We start from the raw sequence: 21,105 nt of genomic DNA, 5'->3' as shown, positions 1-21,105 counted from the left end.
ATTTGTAGCGCTGCACTACGCAACGGCGCCCCCTGTCTTGTGTTGACCACGCTGCTTTTTCCCGCCATGGTGGGTTTTCCCGCCATCGTCATCAAACACTCCTACCGACATTAATCTCGCGATAGGCACTGAAGTGACGATATCACACTTTGAAACTTCCAAATTCTGCATTTTTATCATTTACTATTGCCTTTACCATTTTCAAAACAAATCAGATCTAAATATTATATATTAAAACAATATCTAACTTAAAAAAGAAATAAAAAACAAAAAAATTAATTTATGCAAATCTTATAGCTTTGTTTTCTATAATTAACTAAGCAAACCACTGTGCTTGTTCATACTTTTTTAAATTTTATTTCATTTTCTTTTTATCTATCTGGTTTGTATCTACTTGTCTACTAATTTTCATGTTATTTTATGGATTGATTACTGAATGTACTTGTTTTCAAAACTGTTAATAAAATGTTCTCTTGGTGCTCCTTATTTGTCTACCTATTTGTTTGTCCTTTTTGTTTCTGTTGCCTTTTTGTTGCTAAATCCTAGTTTTTGTACCTCTATTCCCTGATTTGATCTGTATATTATTTTTCTTGTGGAAAAAAACCCATAACAATTATTAATAATTATTAATTACATAATAGCAATCAGCATCATCATCATAACTTTAGTTTTTTTGTTGACAGTAATATTCTTTAATATTTCTGATTTTTTATTCTACTTGGTATCCTATCAACTTTAATTCTCAACTGTTTATTTATACTTTTGCAGAATTTCAAATTATTTACAGATAAAATGCTTAATTTACTGTTTTTCACAAAGGACTCTATTTGTTCTGTTGGCAAATCACACGACCCATTTACAGAGGCTATTTCTTTAAAATATTTTGTAACATATTTTGAATATATAATTAGAATATTCATAAATAAAGTTTTTGAAGAGAATTAAACTTTTTTTTTCAGGATTCAAGAGTTTAAATACCAAATGCAGATCAAGAAAAACTGATGATCCAGGTTTCAAAGGGTTCATTTAAGAGCACAAACAAGTGTTGCGCTCACATTTTTTGGTTCAGTTTATATTTAGTCTCTTCCTGTTCAGAAATGAAAAAAAGTACATCTGTGAGATTCATCAGATAAATACCACTCCAGCTGCAAATGTGAGACCAAAATGTGCATCACCAAATGTATATTAAACATAAAATATTTTATTTCACCATTAAAAACATTTCCAGGATATCTACAATAAACCAGACCAGATCACTGCATCATTTCATTTGACCAGGAACAGTTTTTGTTTTTTTAGGAAGCAACTATTCCCTTCCTGTCAACAGACCTGAAAGCAATTTTATTAAATTAAACACAGCGGTGTTAAAAAGTAAAGCTTTTTTTTTAAAGATTGTATTCCCTTTCCCATTACAGTAGTGTTGTAGGAGCTGGTGTGTTTATTTCAATACTTTTCCACCAAATATGCACACAAATGTTCCTCATTAAACAAAATATGCAGCACATATTTAAAAAGCTCTTATGTTGCAGAGTGTTTCAGCAGGAGAGGAGAACACAGAACGCCAAACCTGAATTTTAGCACCTGTTTTCAACGTCTGAATTTAAATCCTTTCCATGACGGCAGATTTTTCCGACCAAAGTGGCTTCTAAAGGTGACAAACAGCGTTTGGCTGGTGGCAGATTATTTCCAGTTTGTCCCAAAAATGGCTTCTAACAAACATTTGACCCTTTTATACGACTCCAAACAAACTCTGAGGTTGTTTGTGCTTCACCCAGATGTTGCGATTTAAAATCTGTAAAGCAGCCAACTGACCCCCCCCTCTGCGCCAAAGCACCCGCACATTACCGAAAAACATGAAACAAAAATCGCCTGTTTAGATTTCATTCACATCGATCAATCCTCAGTGTAACAGTAAAGGGAAAAGCACACACGTATGAAGTGGAATTTTCTTGAAATTAATAAAAATGAACTCATGATTCAAGATTTCCTTCCTTTTTCTTTTCAAAACAATTAAAAACACCAGAAGTTCATAAAAAATGTTCTTTTTTTTATCAAGTTCATAATTCACAATAGATTGGAAGTTTCTTCAGTTGTATAATTCATCCATCCGTCCTCACTGTTGAGCACTCACTCCCGCTGCAGGATTTCAAATAATTCAGCGTTTTTTCTGCTCGAGCTGTTTGTGCAGCGTCGATCGCAGAGAGAGATTTCAAATACTCTCCTGCGTCGCTCGCGTCTCTGTTCCTGCAAAAAACAAACCACTATGTGCCGATACCTGAGCCTGATCATTCATTCTTCTGTTCGTTTGCATTTTATGTGTCGTTCTCTGTTCTTTTCTGTCTGTAGTGCTCCTCCGCCGCCACACGTGTCCTTTCCCTATGTGACGGTGGTGGAGTTTTGCCCTCGGATGGCGCACCAGGCCATGAACACGTCTCTGTGGAGGAGAAAAGATAAATCAGTCAATTTCTGACGTGACATATTTTACGCAGGGTGTAAAGTCTGTTCAAGAAGATCTTAACTCAGGGTTCCTACAGCGTAAGGAAAGTTACATTTAAGACATTTTATTGTCACTCGAAGCAAATTCAAGACCAGTTTTACAATTACCAAAACTGAAGGGGGAAAAAATTACTGATTACTTATTATGGACAATTTTTCCCAAATATTTAATTCTACATAAAACATTTTTTAGGTCATGCTATAAAGTTAGACGATCTACTATAATATTTTTCACAATTAAAAAAAAATATTTTGCAAAGCAAAAAAATTCACTGAATTATCTTATAGAATATATCTGTAAATTAACTGATGATGGAAATAATTGTTGCTTGCACTCCTATTTATAATTACACAGACAACAATGATGAAAAAAATAACTATGACACACTAATTCGCCACACAATAAAAATAAAAAAAGTCCAAAAATGAACACCTGTCGCTCCTACAAACTGCTAAATGGCTGCAAACAACTTATGAGAGGCGGTTAAAGCGTCTCTGTTTTTGTTCCTGGTGTGCGTACCTGCAGTGTGTGGCGACACACTCATTGCTACAATACTCCTTGTCCCAATCTTTGCTCTCCACAGCGGGGTTGGTGCAGCCAGCGCGCACACAAATGTTACGGCTGGCGGCGGGGGTCACACTCGGGACGGGGGCAACGTTCACCTCAACCTCCATCTGAGAAAAAACACAAAAAAAAACACACAAATGTAAAGATATTTACCGTCTCGTTCAGAGCTGCAGATGCAAAAATGCAACAGGTCTGAAAGTGCACGATGCTGCTGAGCTCACCCCTTCCTCTGCCTCCGCCACTTCCTCTCCTCCCGCCACCAGACCAGCCGCCGGTCCCACCTCCACCGTCAGACCTGAGGACACTGACGTGGGTGTTTCACCAGCTGTCACAATGATCGGCGCGCTTGAATCCGACTGCCGTGACGATGGGACGACCTTGATCTGCAGCGGAGGTGGAGCCGTGGCGGCAGCTGCTCCTCCGCCTCGTGGTTTAGCCTGCAGAGGCGGAGGGGCCTGGGCGTGCACCATCTGCTGCAGCCGCGGCGGAAGAGGGGTGCTCTGCATCTGCTGCAGCGGCGGCGGCTGGCGCGGCGACGAGGCAGGCGTTGCTGTGACGGATACGCCGCCGGAGGGCAGCTGCGTCTGCTTGATGATGATCTTGGTGACGGTGGGCGGGTTCGGCGGGGTGGGAGCGGGCGCAGGTTGAGGTTTGATGGCGCCTGTGCGGGAGCGCGTGGTGACCTGGGGCAGGTCCAGGATGATGTTGGAGGTACAGATGTTGGTGATGGTGTTCTCCTCGGGGTTGTAATGCTGGGACCTGGTGGTGCGAGTGGCTAGGGTTGGGGTGGGCGTGGCTATGACAGCCGAAGCCGGGGCTTGAGGTGGAGGTGATGGGGAGGTGTCCATGACCTCAATAGGGGCCTGAGGAGAGGATGTTGGACATAATGAAGACATTTAATAGGGGCCGACAAAATATCAACCTGGCTGATTATCGAGCGAATATTTGGCATTTTGCTGATAATCTTACGGGAATCTGAAATCTTCACAGGAATAAAGACTTAATCATGATGAAATTTACAATACAGGTAACTGCAAATCTTACAGTTTGTAAGCAAAAGTGCAACTGAGCACATTAAAAGAGACATTAATGTAATGCAGCTACATACTGATTCAAAACAGCTGTCAAGTTTGACAAACAGACGATCCCTCAGAGACTCACCTGAGACGTGTGACCGGCTCTGTACTCTGCCAGCGCCTTCAAGTAGTCCTTCTTCGCTGCTTCGTTTTTCCTTTTGTAAACCTGGAAAAAACAAAGGGTGAGAATCAAACACCAAAGTTAAGATTTGGTTTAATTCTGACCACGTAACAGAGTCTGCGTTCAAGCAGCTGAGTTGACCCTTCAATACCTGCGCCGTCAACAGTGTTCTTGTGCTGCATTAACACACCTTTCACAGTGTTTTAAACTCTGAAACCTAAAAAAAAAACTGGCTTTCAAAACACTGGAAAAACATAATGAGCAACTTGGCAAGAAATATACTGCAAACAGCAAAAAAGAAAAAAGTAAAAGGTGACATGGAAATGAAAAACCGAGAAAAAAAGTCCAGAAAACTGTATTTAGAATTCTCTTAATTATGTATTTAAAATGATGTTACAGGAAAAAAAAGAAGTAAATAATATTTTTTGGCACTTTCTTGGGAATATAATTTTTTTTATTTGTTTGTTTCCACTTAACATTTCTTTTTGTTTTCTTATTTTCCTGTAATTTCTTCTAATAACCTGCTCACCGCCCTGTAATGTTTTTTTAAAGAAAGCAAGCTTATTTGCTCAAGTTTCAAAACTTTACAAGACATCTTTATATTTGATTAAAACATCCTTTTTGTACAGTATATCTGTTGAAATGAATGTCTAAAATCTTGTTTTGCCGGTTTGAAACACTCCGGTGGGATTTCACTTGTAAAAATGTATCGAATCTGATATTATTTCACATTTCCTTAAAGCTGAACTCAATCTACCCGAGTTTACGCACTAAAAAGATGACATGAGCGATAAATTCATGGACTTTCAGCAGGAATCAAGCTCTGTTTTCCTCTCACCTGTTTCTGCTCCTCCCCCAGGCTGTCCCACATGGACGCCACTATCTTCGACACCTCTCCGAATGTAGCGTTGGGGTTCTGCCCCTTAATAGCTGCCTGCGTGTCCCTGAAGAACAAAGCGTAGGCCGACACAGGTTTCTGAGGCTCGTTGGGGTCTTTCTTCTTCCTCCCCCTCTTCATTCCTCCCGCTCCTGCTTTCCGCCCGACAGCTGGGGAGACGCTGGAGGCCGGCGCAGAGAGCGTGGACTCGGACAGGGAGGGATCGAGGGAGATGACCCCGGGAGAGACGGCCAGAGAGACCGGAGACTCCACCAGGACGCTCTGATCAGAGACGAAAACAGCGATGCGTGTTAGAATAAAGAAGCTTCTGTTTCAAATCATCTTTATTTTACGCGGCACATTTAATGTCGCTTCACACGATAAACTTGAACACAATAAGACTACATGTTTACATTTTTAAAAAAGGCAGAGTTATAAAAACATTAAAGTGACCCTAAAAAGGTAAGAACGGGGCTTTTTACGCTGAAAAAGTGGATATTTTGGAGGTCCATGTTTTACACACGAAGGCAATGCTACGTTAAGTATGTACATTCTTCTAATTCTAATAATTTGTATTGTCTATTAATCTGTCTATTATTTTCTAGATTAATCATTTGGGTTTTTCTGGTCTAAATGTACACCATGAAAAGTCATACCAAATTAGCAGTTAGCACTTCCTGTTTGCACCGTAACCACGAATCTACAAATAAAAACCACTGGCTTATTTTTTGATGCTGAAGAAAACAGCCTAACGTGATAAATTTGGAAAGATCTGAAGGTATAAGGACAGTCTTTTTCTTCCTATGCAATCTGCAGAAAGTTTAAGTCACATCAAAGTAATGGTTTTATATCACGTCTGTGAGTTTATGGTAGGTTTATGAAAAGGTCGTGATACTGGACGCAAATTGCATAAATTGTACAGCATGGTTTCACAGGCCTGACATTTTTTCTTTACACTATAATTTTGTTGTTTTTTTTACTTTTTGAGCTTTGATCAAATTTAAAGATAGAAAAAAAGTCTTGCTTATAAAGTTTGACACTCAAAAACTGCATCGACCAATCTGCTTCATTAGCACTGTGTGGTTGTTTGCGATAAACTATAATCAAATTCGGATTTTTCCCTTTAATTCATTATGAAAAGTTTTTAGACTCACCCTTCTAAAGTCATCCATGTCGTCATCTTGGAGCGAGCTGGTGGGCGACGCTGTGGCCGAAAGCGGGTTATCGGGCGACTGAGGGCGTTGCAACATGTTCCCGCCTCCCAAACCGAGCCCGAGTTGAGCGCTGAGCTCCGACTGGTCTATGGTGGTCAGCTGGTTGGATCCCAGCAGGCCCTGGCTCATGTCACCAAGCGGGACATCGATGGTCACCGGGGACGAGCTGCTGAACTGAGAGCCGATGGGATGACCGAGATCCTGGGGACGGAAACGAGATGTGAGCGAACTGAACTGGTGTTTGAGACTGTGACAGCTTCAAACAGTTAAAACTCTCCGCACCATTCCCAGAGACGACCCCAGCAAGGCACTTCCTCCTGACTGGTTGATGACTCCAAGACTCAGGTGCTCCAGTCCCTGCGAAGGGGCGTTGACGAAAGTGGAAGCGAACGAGGGGTCGTCCCCTTCCACCACAGCGTTGCCGGGTACCACCACGCTGCCCGAGGGGCCGGTGTCCGAAAGCTCCCCGAAATGGGACACCACATCAGACACGGTGAGGGCCGAGTCTGGATCCAAAGAGATGGGCGGTATCTCGAACTCCTCATCGCCGAGGCTCGGAGTGTGGAACGTCTGGAGAGAGGATGGCGGACGGAAAGTGGAAGGAGAAGATGATAGAAGCAAAAAGAAGAGAAAAAAATTGTGAGAAATTGGGGTGGAGAGGAGTGAACGTTAATTTGGAGAGGAAAGTCAGAGAGCCACAAGAAAGTTGGAAGATTAGTCGGTCGTTAGCTTTCGAAAGCTTTCTCAAACACATTTATTATTTGGACAAAATACATATTTAAAGTTAATTATAATATTGACTTGTCTTTTAAATACTGTATGTGCGTGTCCGGAACGAGTCAAGTGTAGAAAGTCGTTTTAGCGCGACACCTTTAGTGTTCAGGGGCCTCTGTCACAGAGCGAGTTCAGCAGAGCCTCTGCTGCGTGCTGATAAATACAGCAAAATATGACGTTATTGGTACATTTTGTTCTAATGTACCACGTCTGCCTGCAGACTCACTGGCAGCGTCTCTCATGTGCAGCACAGCAGCTGGTTAGACGCAGCAACGATCAAAAACCCCTTTCACGCTGCATGTTAAAGGTGGCAATATTACGTCGTTATGCTGCCGTGAAATCACAGAATGAGGGGACAGAGTGGTCTCGCTTTTAAGCTGCTACAGGACGTACTAACACCTAAAAAAACAGGACAGCCAGGAGGACAGGACCATGGGCAGGACAGGTGAGACAGTTTGCCGTGTTATGCTTGCAACCCGTCAAGGGACACGGGGTTTAAAGTAAGTGCCGACTGATATAACCGATATTTGGAACCAATATGCATTAAAAATAGAAATGAAAATCTTTCCGTCAATATTTAGAATTTGGAATATAATAAACTCTACAACAGAAAACTTTGTTCGAATATCTTTAGCAAATGTTTACTCGAAACTGAAACTTTCAACATCATATACAGGAATTCCCAGCAACTTCAAGTCAAGTGAAAATAATCTGTTGAACTCGCTGTATTGTATCATAATTACATATCTATCTATCTATCTATCTATCTATCTATCTATATATATAGTGTATATATACCTAATGTCACCTTAACCATTACATTTCATGTCATATTAATTACTCTGTTGCGTGGGAACTCTTTAAATGTGCGCACTGATAGCTTTATTCGAGAATTCTGATTCAATTGAGTCAGTTGATAACCAGCTTAGTGATTCGAGTTATCCCGGATCACAGACGGCTCGGTGAAGCAAGGTAGCTCAAAAAGGGCAAAACTAAACTGAACTTGCTTTGTGACAAAGGCCCCACGTCGTGCACCAAAAACAAAAAAAGCATGCTATAACTCACAGCTGCACCATGTGCTCAGGTGACCAGTAGGCAGCAGATAATGAGTATGATGATTGCAATATTTCTTAAAAGTATGTGCACAAAACCATCACACTGCACCACTATTTAATGTATGTAATATGTTTAAGAGTATGGGAAGGATATGTGATGACACTGCCATGCCTGCCCAGTGCTCTCGAACCTGTCTGCAGCTGTTTCACTCTTATATTCTTATAAATATTACTCCTGTAACGCCGTTTTGTAATGCACTCCGCTGTGGAGACGTTTCATTCCTCTTTTTGTGATGTTTCTTTCTATTCTGATCACAAAACAGCTCTTAAAAGATGCATAAATAAACTCTGATTAGCCTCAAACTCAGCGCTTCCGTGTACTTCTCGTGTCTGCAGCACATTGTAATGTCAAAGTAAAATCCCTTCCATTATTTCACCAACACTTCGGATGAGTCAGTTTTTCATTTGTTTTAGATTATACTCTGTTTGATGACTCACTCTGCAAAAAGTTTCATTAATTACAACTTTTTTTTTTTTTCCAAAAAGGGTCTGAATTTCAGCAGGAAGGGTAGTGAAACATAAAGTATTTATAAACAATTCATACTCCACCAGCAGATCCAGCGAGGTTGAAGAGGTCAATGGGTTTAGTGGCACACTAAAAAATGCGAGTACGTCAGTCAAGTGCACGTAATTACAAATGTCATGGGTCATATTTGTGGCAGTAAGACTGTTTTTATATGTTCTGGCATTAAATGATTCATATATATACACATCAAAGGTCTCATTTTATACGATTCACACATGACAGAAATCAAATATAAAAATTAAAAATGATTGAAATGCTTGAAAAATGTCATCTGCAACTAAGATGCTTGAGTTTAGGTTGTAAAGCGGTTAACGTTGATTTCAGACTCTGCTGCATGAGCCTGATGCGCCCCATGTTTTGCCTCTAATGTATTACCGGTACATTCAAGTCACAGAGCTCAGCGTCCATTTTTCCTAAAAACCTGCTGATCTGTTCTGAAAAAAAAAATAGAGTCCACTGCACGACTTAAAAAGGCTGCAATTTTTTTTTCTCATCTAGGAGGCCAGAGACACAAGAAAAAAAATATGTTAAACAGCATGCAATAAATAAAAATATTATTAATATCTAATAATGAATAGTGAATTTTAGCGATGGAATTTTTTAAACCACGGTGCTACGCGAATCCTGACGCATTTTATCTTGCAACTCAACTACTGTAACTCTGATATGACGTGAAAGCAGCTTCAGCTCTGTGACTGTAATGTATGGCAACACATGATGCGATTCTGCTCGATTGTAAAACAAAACTAAAATGCCAGATAATTTAAGATGTAAGGGCTCACCTCTGAAGAAGAGAGGAAGGGATGGCTGGACCCAGAAATTGTCAGGTAGTTATCACTGCCTCCGGGGAACTGAAACATTAAAAAAGGAAATGTTATTGTTTTAGAAGGACGGAAAAATGGTTCCCATATTCTACAAAACCAGACTTAATCTTCTCTTTTGGATATTAAAGGGATAGTTGGATTTTTTTGCAAGTAGGGCTGTATAAAGCACTTATCCACAGTCAGTTTTTTTTACATACAATAGATGTCAATCAGCACTGAGGCTGCAATGGTATGAGATTTTCATCAATTCGATAACTGTCTCTGAAATTATCCCAGAGTCACAGTCTCACTGTAATACAGAATTATTATTACTATTAGTTACAATAACGCTTTACATCATACTTTACATAATAGAAAAGAATAGAAGAACTGATGGAAGCAGCAGTAGACCAGCAGCTCCCGTGTTCAGCGAGGTAAAATTACAGTTTGTTCTTTGTCAACGATGTCTGGTGGCTTCCAAGTTGGAACAGGTTGTCTGACGGTATGGCAAAGTGATGAAAGTACTCTCAATATTGTACACACTTGGAGGTACACTCATTTTTTTTAGGTGGCTAAAACATTTTGCTGCTGACCCCATTCACAGCAGTACACTGCTTATCTTCCTGGTGCTGAATGGCAGCTCCGCTAACATTGACTATGGATACCTTGAAACAGTCACGTCCAAAGTCCGGCCGAGGGGCCAATTTTTACTAATTTCAAATGGCCCTCGGCTTGTTGTTAAAAATACACTATGTGTTGCCATTTAACTTTGCATTGTTCCATTCACTATCACACACACTGTCGACAATGCACCAAGTAGGAACCACACAGGCAGAACTTGTGTGTTTTCATGAACAGACAATAAATAAGCAAACGAACAGTAACCTAAATATTTCCTGCAAGGTAGCGGACATGACAACAGCAAAGTAGGGGTGTAAGAAAATATCGATACACTTGACAATCAAGATTTTATGTTTTGTTTTTTAAAAATCAATACAGATAAAACCCCTGACTGCTCGATAACAGCACTGTAATCTGTCTTCAGTCATATGACTCTTATTACAACATAACAACATAATCTTAGTTTATTATAAGAGTATTACACGGGCTGTGATAAATACAGATCCTACTGTTCTGATTGCTTTAAAAAAATTAACTTTCCTATGGTGGAGTGGTCTTTATTAGGGGTCAACAGATTACTGGCCTGGTCAATTATTGGGGCTGATATTTGACATTTTGCCGATTATCTGTATCAGCGTTTTCTTTTACTGATCACACATAAAATGAATTAAAAAGTGCAAAGAAACAATTTTTAATTCAGTCTCATTAACTTCTAATAATCAGTATCAGTTTCGGCCCTGAAAAACCAATATGGGTCGACCCCTTGTGTATGACAGTTTTCCTTAAAATGAGATATTACGATATAAAACCTTGCCTGCAGTATTGCAACATATCCAAATATACTGAACCATAACTTGTCTCGTGGCATGGATTGTATCGCCAGATTTTTGCCAATTCGGAGCCCTACAGCAAAGAAATGTTGAGTATACATGCAAATTCTTATTTCTTCAAAGATGAAAACTCTGTTTGTCTCATTTGTATGATTTATTTTTTAATAACCCACATGATGTGAAAAGCAGCTGGCCCCCAGGTACATTATCTTATCTGGCCCCCATTCAAAAAAAGTTTGGACACCCCTGCTGTAGGGCTACAGTCATAACCAAAATCAAGCATTAAAAAATAAGCAATATCAACACTGAGATGCGTTTAATGTCAGCTTTTAGATAGTAAATGCAAAGCCTATGTAAATAAGTACCATTGTGTCCCATTCATTAGATAGAGTCACCTTGTTGTCAGTGTCAAATCCATTGAAAGACTGCGGATCCAGGAACTCTGGATCACCGTCGTGCTGCCCGGTACCGTCCGTTAAATCCGAGTAAAAATTCAGGTCCATCTTTTCAACCGGGCCTCATATGTTAGCTATGAGGCCCCTCTTCAATTCAAGATGTTGCGCAATTAACCGAAATTTCTTATCCCGTGCCTTTACTTGAAAATGTGTTTGTTTAAATAGCTCGTAAATGGAGAAATCAAGCTCGAAATACAGAGAGCAAAAATAGCTGTAATAGCTGTTATTTCTTATCAAACAAGCTTTTGCACAGATGTTAGGCTAGCTCACGCGACTCAAATGGGAGCATGTGTACGCCAGCAACCGTGCCAAAATAACCTGCGAGCCGGCTGGCTAGCCACCGAGAGGTAACGTGGCTGCAGCCCGTCTTTCTTGCTGACTTGTCCTACCGCGGTTTAGCTTTAGCTGGCTTTGACGCAAGGCTGCGGTGCTCCCCACTTCACGACCAGCCTGCTGGCGCCCGTTTGTCTGTCGGTCCTCAAAGGTAGCATCCAGTCAACGGCCGCTAACGACAGCAGACACGGCCGACAAACACGCGTTTGACGGGCTAACGGTTGATGTAGACGGAAAGAGCCGGAAAAACGACAATGATCGTTTCAAGGTGTCTGACAGCAGAGGGAGGCACGCAGGCGGACCAAATCCCCGTTTTCGCTTCGTGTTGGCCCGGGCCAGGCTGATCAATGGATCCCGAGCTACGGATCGAGGATGGGGATGAACGGAAGACGTCAAGCTCCACGAGGACAACACCGGATGTTGAGCAATGCGGGTTCCAAACTAAAATCGGATGGATAACTTTGTGTTTTTCACGATTTTAGTTAGCTAAAGAAGCTCAATTATGCTCATTTTAGGGGTCATATTTGTATTTTTTATGCTTTATTGTTCAAAAAATACATCATGTATCTCATACTGCAGCACCACTGTCTGAAACGGGCTATAAAGATGGATGTGCGCTGGTGACGTCATTCGGAGCCGGAGTCTGCGCAGTAGCGACCTCCGTGGTGAGGGAGTTCCCACCAAAACACAGTACGACCAATCACGAGCGACCCCATTGAACGCAAGAACATGGATTGGCTGTAACAGTTGTCAATCAAGGCATAAAATCAGCTTGTTTTAGAATTCAATAAATCACTAAAACCGATCTAATTATAAAAATGATCACATGAACAAACATCTGGGTGACAGAAATCATATTTGGGGAAACACGTATTTGGTGTTTACTTAAAGTTTTTAATTTGGCCTATGTCCCGTTTACTAACACAGAGAGGCGGGCTTTACGACCTATACTGCAGCCAGACACCAGGGGGCGATCAAAAAGCTAAACTTTGGGAGAACTGTCATGATGTCTATCTTTATATATAGTTTATGGTACTGTGGTGAAGGAATCTACAACAAAACAGATTTTAAGTGACATTTACATCGCGTGTAAAAGGCAGGAAATTCACGCCATTATGCCGCCTCGCCATTCTGTACATAACGTCAGATCGCAAAATGTGCTCAGAGAGTGGTCAGGCCTTTGAGCCGGGACAGGAGGTGGTAACGGCCGCAGCGAGCTCTGTGTAAAACGTAAAGCAAGAAAGATGTAACCATGGGAGGCACGGGCATGACGTTTTGACTACATGTTCATGTGTGCAACCACACCGCAGGAGATATAAAGAGCAGCTGTTAGCTAGTGGCTGATTAAAAGAAAAAGATTGGCGGCCATAAATGTCCACAAACTAGGAAAACAATGAGATCCAGGAGCTCCTTACCCTCTGAACAGAGGACAAGATTAGCCACAAAATAACAGAGAAGACAAATGACTGTGATTGAGATTTTATACCTTTGTTATTGTTTACATTAGAGTGAAATGATGCCACCATTATATGGCTCTGTGTTAATAAGTAGTAGCGGTATAAGGGGGTGATTTTGTTACCCTATAGCGTGATCTCTGTGAAAAAGCAGCTTTAGACACCTACCTAGTGTACAATATACCTAATTATATTTTTTTAATTACTTACCAGGATAATTATAATTTTTAATCAAGTTTTCAGGTCATTTCTTGCTTTGCTTTTTGTTGGTTTTGTTTCTGTTATTTGTTTGTTTTGTTCTGCTCTTTTTGTCTGTGTTTAGATTTTTGTCAAATTTTCATGTACCTCTCACAGATTTCTAGCTAACCTCTCAGTCTTGCTTTCAAAGTATTAACCAAGTAATTTCATTGTATTTCGGTTTTGGGTAAAAGGCTTTACATGCCAGTCCCATACAGACGCCTGTCCCAAATATAAGCCTGCTGAGTTCAAATAACCCATGCTTTTAATTGAAGTTTTACGGTATTACGGTGTTACTGTTAAGACTGCAGCCTGAAATTATCCAAGTAAAAAATACTTGCACATTTACAATACTCATTTTTGCGTTATCCTTTTATACATTCAAAAAAGTAAATGGAAGTCCTGGTTTTATTCTGAAAGCCACGACAGGAAGCCGCCTGTCGGTCTGATTTTCTCGCCTTTAATCCAATCGACAAACGAGTTTCGTTAACTGTATTTCAGTCGATAATTGCAGCTTTAACACGCATCGGACACGGAGTTCAGCTACGACCAACACATGATTATGTCGCCAAACATACTATTTACAAACTTTTAACACATAAAGTAACAGTATTTCAGCTTTTAACAACCGACAGGAAGCTTATGTTACCTCCTGTTCTCTTCAGTGGTTCGGTCCGACTCAATCCTCAAACTAAGCAGTAAATAAAGAGGACCATATTATTTCAATAGATTACAATTTACGTTAAAAAACAATTAAACGTCTACATGAGCGATTTCGGAGCCGGTTGGTAGCTTTAAACACTTTATATTCGCGTATGATTTTTAATTTGACATTAGGCGCACTAACGTTGTCTGAAACCCGTGTTTGAAGGGTTAAATCGACGAAGCTAAAATAAATCAAGCTATTTAATAAAGGGCTGATAAGTCAAACACGTCCGCCATCATTGTTGTGTTTGTGACAACCAAAGATCGTGTGTAATAATTTATCATCACATATGAAGAAAACGGTGATTTTTATTTATTAAGTGAAAAGTCTCTGATATCAGCTACTCTTACCTCCATGCTCACCCCCGAAATCTGATTAATGTTTTGTTTTTAATCCCACTTTTGCAAGTGAACTTCGCCCAGAATTGATTTCCTCAAACATCACAAGGCACCGGCTCCCGGATTGTACGTACAAGTGGAAATGACGTAATCACGCAAAAGGAATGTCACGTTGGCATTCCAGAATAAAAGGCGGCTCATTAATTCTCTTCTAATAAATCTAATTAACATTATCTCAAAAATGTATCTCATTGAAAAAAAATGCTTTTGAAATCTCTAATTTTTTCTTTTTCTTTTTTTAAAATGACCTCTCAATCTTAAAAATTGCTGTTTGAATCTAAATTTCACTTTTCTACCTTAAAAAAAATGTCCATTCATGTAAATCAAAAATTTGATTTGCCTCATAGGTGTGACTTAAAATAAGAGATAAAAATACATTTCTTTATCTAATGATTTTTGCCTAAGTAATTTTACCTCATTTTTAATTTTACCTCAAAATACTTTTACATTTTATAAATTATTAATATATAGAATTAAGTAGACAAATATAATCAGCAAGGTTATCCTTCATATATATATATAGAATTTGATAAAAACAGAATAATCACAAATTTTATAACATTTCTTTCAAAATTGCTTTATTTCTTCCTGTATTTTTTCAAGCAAAGTTTTTTATGATTCCTTTTTTTATATTAATGTAATTAAAAAAAGATAAAACTTGGGATTTTTTTTTCGTCTTTATGTACAAGCAAGAAAAAAAAAGTTTAGGAAATAACAATGAACATAAAAGAATCCCTGCACGATAACACTGTAAAAAAGAAAAAGCATTAGAGTGGAATCAAACCCCTCCAGTTTACAGTTCCTTACTTTAGCAACAAGCTCATGTTCTCACACACACACACACACACACACACACACACACACACACACACACACACACACACACACACACACACACACAGACGCACACACACAAAAACAGAGCAGGATGTCAGCAGGTTTAGTTCAGGTGATGGTGAAGTGGAGTTTCAGGGCACAAGCTCAAACTACACAGTGCAGCCAAATATTCTCATAAGAGGGAGTGGAAAACACCATAACAGACATCTATCACTCACACACATACATACACACACACACACTTCTCACCAAGTGACAGTGAGATTTTGACAGCATGCAGTGCAGTGATCCTCTCCACGATGGTCCAGTGTGTCAACAACCATAAAGTCCAGTCTCACTTTTTCACACTCTACACTGCCGTCATTTATCCGGACACACCAACATGACACAGCCAGTTTCCAGCATGACACAGAGAAGACCTCCCACAGTTACTGTAGAGTTGGTTTAATTTTGGTTTCCTGGGATCTTGGCTGACGTCACAAATCCATAAATGTGGAGCAGAAAAACATCTCCCTCCCCTCTTGATATAAATAGATTGCCATTTCCATCTCACTGTTGACTCCTGTAATATCAGAGCACACTGCTGGTGTTCAACTGTTTTGCAGATAAATATACTGTATGTGTCAGTAAATCTGTAAATTTGTTTTCATGGGACTGTGGAGTAGCAGGTATATAGAAGCCCATTTTTACCAAGAAAAAAAAAAAAGAGTGACCGAGTCAGAAACATGCAATAAATATTAATTCTTAATATCTCAGGAATTTGTTTTTTAGGGTTGTTGGGATTTATTCTTTTTTTAAACTTTTTATTTAAAAATTATGGTTTTAATCTAAAAAAATTAGATTTTTTAATAAATAAATAAAATAAACAAATTTTATCTAATTTGCATTATCTAAAAAATGCTATTTTAAAATCTTGAATTTATCTTTTAATCTTAAATTTGACTTTGTTAAAAAAAATGCTTTTCAATGTCAAATGTGACTTTTCATCATAGAATAATTTTAAAATTTCAAATTAGCTGTTTAATTAAAAAAAGAGGCTTTTTATTTTAAGAAATTAGAGTCATAATTTTGACTTGAGTAAATCAAACATTTGATTTGCCTCAAAAGTATGACTTATAATACTTATGAGGTAAAAACAGATTTCTTTATCTAATCATTTTTGCCTTAAGTCATTATTTTCATTTTTTATCTTCAGTTTTTTTTATTTAGGAAGTCAAAATTTAGACTTTTAAAATCTTTGAAATTAATGATGTGGCCTTAGTGGGATAATGACTTCATTTCATAATTTTGAGAAGTCAACAATAAGTTGTTTTTGAAAAATAGTAAATGAAAAATTTGAGCAGTTTCAATTTAAATCCCAATTAAAATTTCATTTATTTTTCCTGGCAAAAATGGGCCTCCACACAGGAGAGAAGATTCTTAGAAAAAGCAGCAAGTTCTAACCAATACAAGAATTAAAAGATAAGTCAGTCTCTTTAGTGGATATCGAACAAAAGGAGGCCGCTATTGATATGCAATTAAACGATGACCATTTTCCCCTATATCTCCTAAAATGTAACATTTTCAAGTAAGGAGACAGCACAGACGCACACTGATTTTCCTTAAATAAACCAGTAAGCAGATTTAAAACTAGAGGCTCCTCACTTCCTGTGGCGCAGTGTTACGTTTCCTGTTTTATACAGTACTGTAATAAACTTCACAAGGAGGAAAAAAAAAAAAACAACCACAAAACAAAAAAACACTCAGACATTCAGCCTTTTCTCAGATCACTCACATTCGCTTCCAAAATACATTCTGTACAAAAAGCAACCCTGAGTCTCGTCAGTGGAACGACTGCTCCGTTTCTGGGACGCTTCACAGCCTCTCGCGCTCTACATTTGATATTTCCTCACATTCGCTGGTCCACCAGCCCTGACACACCGAAAACAACACTGGTCCCCTTCTCCAACAAACCAACCCTCCCTCAGGTGGATGACTTTCTCACACACACACACACACACACACACAGACACACACAGAGACACACACAGCTGATCACACTCTTTTTTTTTTGCTCGTTCGTGGTATTGTGTTGGCATTTCTGTAGCTTGACGTAAGTGGAATGGAAACCCTGAAAGATGAAAGTAAAAGGGCTGACGGGGGTGTCGGGGGGTGTTGGGCGTGACGACTGGCGCTGCAGCCAATGACAGTCTCTCCTTTTGGGGCCCACGCCCCCCCCGCCCCCAGGACACACAGGCCCCCCATCGTCTCCCTTCGCTCACTTCTGCGCAACTGGCTGCGTCTTTAACGCCAGCTTCCTCTGTTTTGTCCAATCAGGAGTAGATGGTGATGACTTCACTTCCTCCACCTCTGACCAACAGGACGCGCTCCAGTCCCTCTGTTAGGACCTCGAGGAACTCCATGTCTGGTCAGCAGGTTAAGGATGACTGAAATACGGAAATCATGTACTTATTAAAGAATGTAAGCCTCAGTGTTTAAGGATACAGTTCTCGTCTCCGTCCGGGTTCCTCGGCGGTCCCGGCATGTTGAGGAGGACGAGCCGGGCATCATGGGACTTGTTGACGATGACCTCATTGAGCTTGACGGCGGTGTGCATCCGCCTGACGTTGGAGTGGTCCCTGAGGGAAAACGAGATGCACTCAACAGACTGTTTAACCCTTTAAAACCTGAGCACATTGGTTGGAATTCTTTCGAAACATGGCAGGAAGGCGATGAGCATCTTAAAAAAATACATGTCCCAAAAAACAGCTAGAAATTAGTCACAAAATTGTTAGAAAATTACATAAAAATAAGCCAAAAAAGCAATTAAACAAAAACAGAAAATTACCCCAAAAAGTGTTGAAAAATGTATGTATATATGTAAATTCTAATTAAAACTATAGTTTTCTGGAAAATTTTCTTTTTTTGATCATTTTCTAATAACCTCCTATTTGAAAATAAAATTTCAGGACATTTTCTTGTTGCCTTTTACAAATTTCTTGACATTTTTTCCAAGTTGGTTTCACTATGTTTCCCCCCCAAAGAAATTACACTGGTTTCATGCGGTAAATGTGCTACGCTGCAAAGAAAAAATCGTGTTATCTGCGCTCACGGCCTGATGCTGAGCATGTCTCTGAAGCCCTCCGGCGTGGAGCAGCCAGAGTGTGTGGCTCTGTACTGCGACGTTTTCTCTTTGGTCCAGGTCATCTGAACTCGCCGATGATGCTCGGTGCTGCCTCCGCCAGCGCTCGTAGCCCTCTCCCGCTCCCCGCCGTCGGTGTCATCGTCATCGTCTGATCCGATGCTCGTCAGCCGCAGCATGGAGTTACGGTCTTTCACCAGCTGCGCCTGGTTTGGACACAAACACATTCGCTCTCATCTTGTCTCGACTTTAATTCTACTTTATTTGCTTCCTCGTTCTTCTACACATCTGCTCTGCCTTCCCCACCGTCTCTCTCTTTCTCTTTGTACCTGTCTGTCTCTGTTTCCTTTGGACGTGTTTGAGGTGTGGACTCCAGTACTCCAGTACCTGGGAGAAAGATACACCTACAGACAACACAGGGTCACCTAACTTGCTAATGCAAAAGACAGGCTGCGTCTACTCTATCCGAAGCACTGGAGGACGACTACAGGGGACAACATTAGTGCTCCTGAAAAGACCTGAGTCAAATGGCATTGGAAACTCAGAGGTGAGTGATGAAAAGAGCAGCGCAGGAGGTGAAATGACAGCAAACATCTTTACTGCCCCTTTTTTAAAGTCCAGAGAGAAGAGTAATAATAAAAGCACATTTGACCCAGATCCACAAACTTTATTATTGGACAAACTCTTAAATGAATCCTTCAGATAAAGAACATTTTAAAACTTTTACATTTCAAAATAACATTGAAATGTAAAATAAATTAATTCTCATTTTGTTTAGTCAAAATTCAGACACTTTTCACCAATTCACTATGCCAATAAGCCACTAAATGTGCATTTATTGGTGTATTATCATTGGCATACTGATGTTTAAGGCTGCACGAAAACACACTGACGCTGTTGTCTTTATCTGAGGGATTGAGGGTATTCACTGATCTAAAATCGTGGGATTAAAAAAGTCTTCGCTTTAAAGCCTAGTTCAGACCAAAGATTTGGGACAAGAAGTTTTAGAAGGTTGCAGAGAAAAGTTCAAGTCAAGTCTGTCAAATTGACAGAGTTTTGGATGGAGGAAAAGATCAATTAGTGCTTTGTAATTCTTGTTTCTGTCTGATGAAAATAGCACATGAACCTTCAAGGAATGCAACGGTTTCAAGTGTCTGTCACTATCTTCAATCAGACTTTAAGACACTACACATTATATCCAGTTACCAAAAAAGCCTGAAAAGCCAGAAGTTAGAACAGAAATACAGAGAGTCGTTGCAGTGGAGATGATACACCGTCTCGTGTAGTCACACAGAAGTACACCAGCAGGTTTCAGAACGTTGCAGAGCTGCCAACTGCAAGTAGTTGCAAGTTTCAACTTGTCTCATTGGGAAACTTTGGTCTGAACTGGGTTTAACAATGTGTCCAAAAGTTCACTACGTCTAAACTGCTCTACATCATTAAATACTGCTGCTGTCTTTACTACTGTTTAACCAGTAAACTTACATCATCAAAACTCCAGCGAACCCGCTGACAACCCCAGTGAGAAAAGAGATGAACACCAACTTTAATAATAAAGCTGGAGGGGAGACGCTGATCCAACTATTGATTATTAAAAAAAGATAGCTTTTTGTGTTCCTCTTGGGTGTAAAACACCTGGATTTAACTGACATAAACTAAATATGTAGTACTTTTGGCCAATTTCTGTATTCTGTTTCTGTTTTTTTTAAAATGACATTTAAAATATTATTTGTGTAATTTCATCTGAGACAATAATAATGTTTGGGATTTCCATAATATGGTCACTTTTTCTAAACTACTTTACAAGAAGATACTGAGGTTTGTTTTTTTTTTTTCATTTTAACCCTTAAAACACCTTGATCAGCATCTTTTTTTGTACTGCATTTTACTAGTATTTAGAAAATTGGTTTGATTTCTTTAAAAATACAGGAAAAACAACACGATGAGTAACTGGGCAGGAAATGTCCCGAAAACTTCAAAAATTAAAAAGAAAAAAAAAATCAAAAAATTAGCAAAGGAAGATTATAAGATATGATCCAAAATGAGGGAAAATGTCCAGAAAACTCTTATTATATTCAAATTATAAGTAAAAGGGGGAAAGCCCTTTCTTGGGGTCATTCGCTTATTTTATTTTATTTTTTGTACGTTTGTTTTTTTCTCATTCTCTTGGATATTGTCTAGTAATGTTCTTTGGACATTTGACTAATTTCTTGCTAATATTTGTGCCCTCTTCCTGTGTTTCTGAAATAAGTCAAGCCAATTTGCTTATAACTTTTCAGTTTGATTAAACTCATGACCTCACAGCTGGTTGGAACCACTGTCCTCACCTGAGACCTTGTAGCTCCACCTGCCTCTGGCCTACTGCTGCCGCTACCAGGATTTCCCTGATAAAATGATGCACGACAATCACAGACAGATCAGACGAGTAGGTCATGGCTAGTCTCGCATTGGCTTGTCTACAACTGATGTTAATAATGACCCAAATACTGCTGATAAATCATTCGGTAAAACTTTTAATCCACTGCTAGGAATAACAATCATGA

General features: G+C 39.5%; 2 protein-coding genes across 11 annotated transcripts in view; both read right to left on the bottom strand.

Moving 5' to 3' along the window:
- Positions 1-1,181: 1,181 nt before the first annotated feature.
- On the bottom strand, positions 1,182-14,715 carry tox4b (TOX high mobility group box family member 4 b). 4 transcript variants are annotated; one of them, XM_042512204.2, is made up of 10 exons: positions 14,557-14,715; positions 9,550-9,618; positions 8,786-8,836; positions 6,635-6,922; positions 6,293-6,553; positions 5,100-5,420; positions 4,226-4,306; positions 3,286-3,927; positions 3,017-3,171; positions 1,182-2,434 (listed from the first exon to the last, which is right to left on the bottom strand). In XM_042512204.2, exons 1-10 carry the CDS (start codon positions 14,560-14,562, stop codon positions 2,377-2,379), a joined length of 1,932 nt encoding a protein of 643 aa, XP_042368138.1. In that variant the 5' UTR covers positions 14,563-14,715; the 3' UTR covers positions 1,182-2,376. The 4 variants fall into 4 exon arrangements, with proteins under 4 accessions (XP_042368138.1, XP_042368135.1, XP_042368139.1 ...); XM_042512201.2 differs by lacking the exon at positions 14,557-14,715 and adding an exon at positions 11,417-13,718; XM_042512205.2 differs by lacking the exon at positions 8,786-8,836.
- A 440-nt stretch (positions 14,716-15,155) lies between these two features.
- slc12a6 (solute carrier family 12 member 6) overlaps positions 15,156-21,105 on the bottom strand; it is a 31,165-nt gene continuing 25,215 nt past the window's right edge. For 2 of the 7 annotated variants that reach the window (XM_088074083.1, XM_088074084.1), the window contains exons 24-29: positions 20,890-20,946; positions 20,048-20,071; positions 18,892-18,966; positions 18,533-18,768; positions 17,926-18,059; positions 15,156-17,845 (exon numbers count right to left, since the gene is read on the bottom strand). In XM_088074083.1, coding sequence (XP_087930209.1) covers positions 17,754-17,845; positions 17,926-18,059; positions 18,533-18,768; positions 18,892-18,966; positions 20,048-20,071; positions 20,890-20,946 — 618 coding nt within the window. In that variant the 3' untranslated portion in view covers positions 15,156-17,753. The remainder of the gene's footprint in view (positions 17,846-17,925; positions 18,060-18,532; positions 18,769-18,891; positions 18,967-20,047; positions 20,072-20,889; positions 20,947-21,105) is intronic. The other 5 variants (XM_088074086.1, XM_088074085.1, XM_042511873.2 and 2 more) reach the window with 5 other exon arrangements.

The sequence above is a fragment of the Plectropomus leopardus genome, chromosome 23 (assembly GCF_026936395.1).
Source record: "Plectropomus leopardus strain MGB_pleo_1.0 chromosome 23, ASM2693639v1, whole genome shotgun sequence".
NCBI lineage: Eukaryota > Metazoa > Chordata > Actinopteri > Perciformes > Serranidae > Plectropomus > Plectropomus leopardus.
This window is presented reverse-complemented; position numbering and strand designations above follow the sequence as displayed.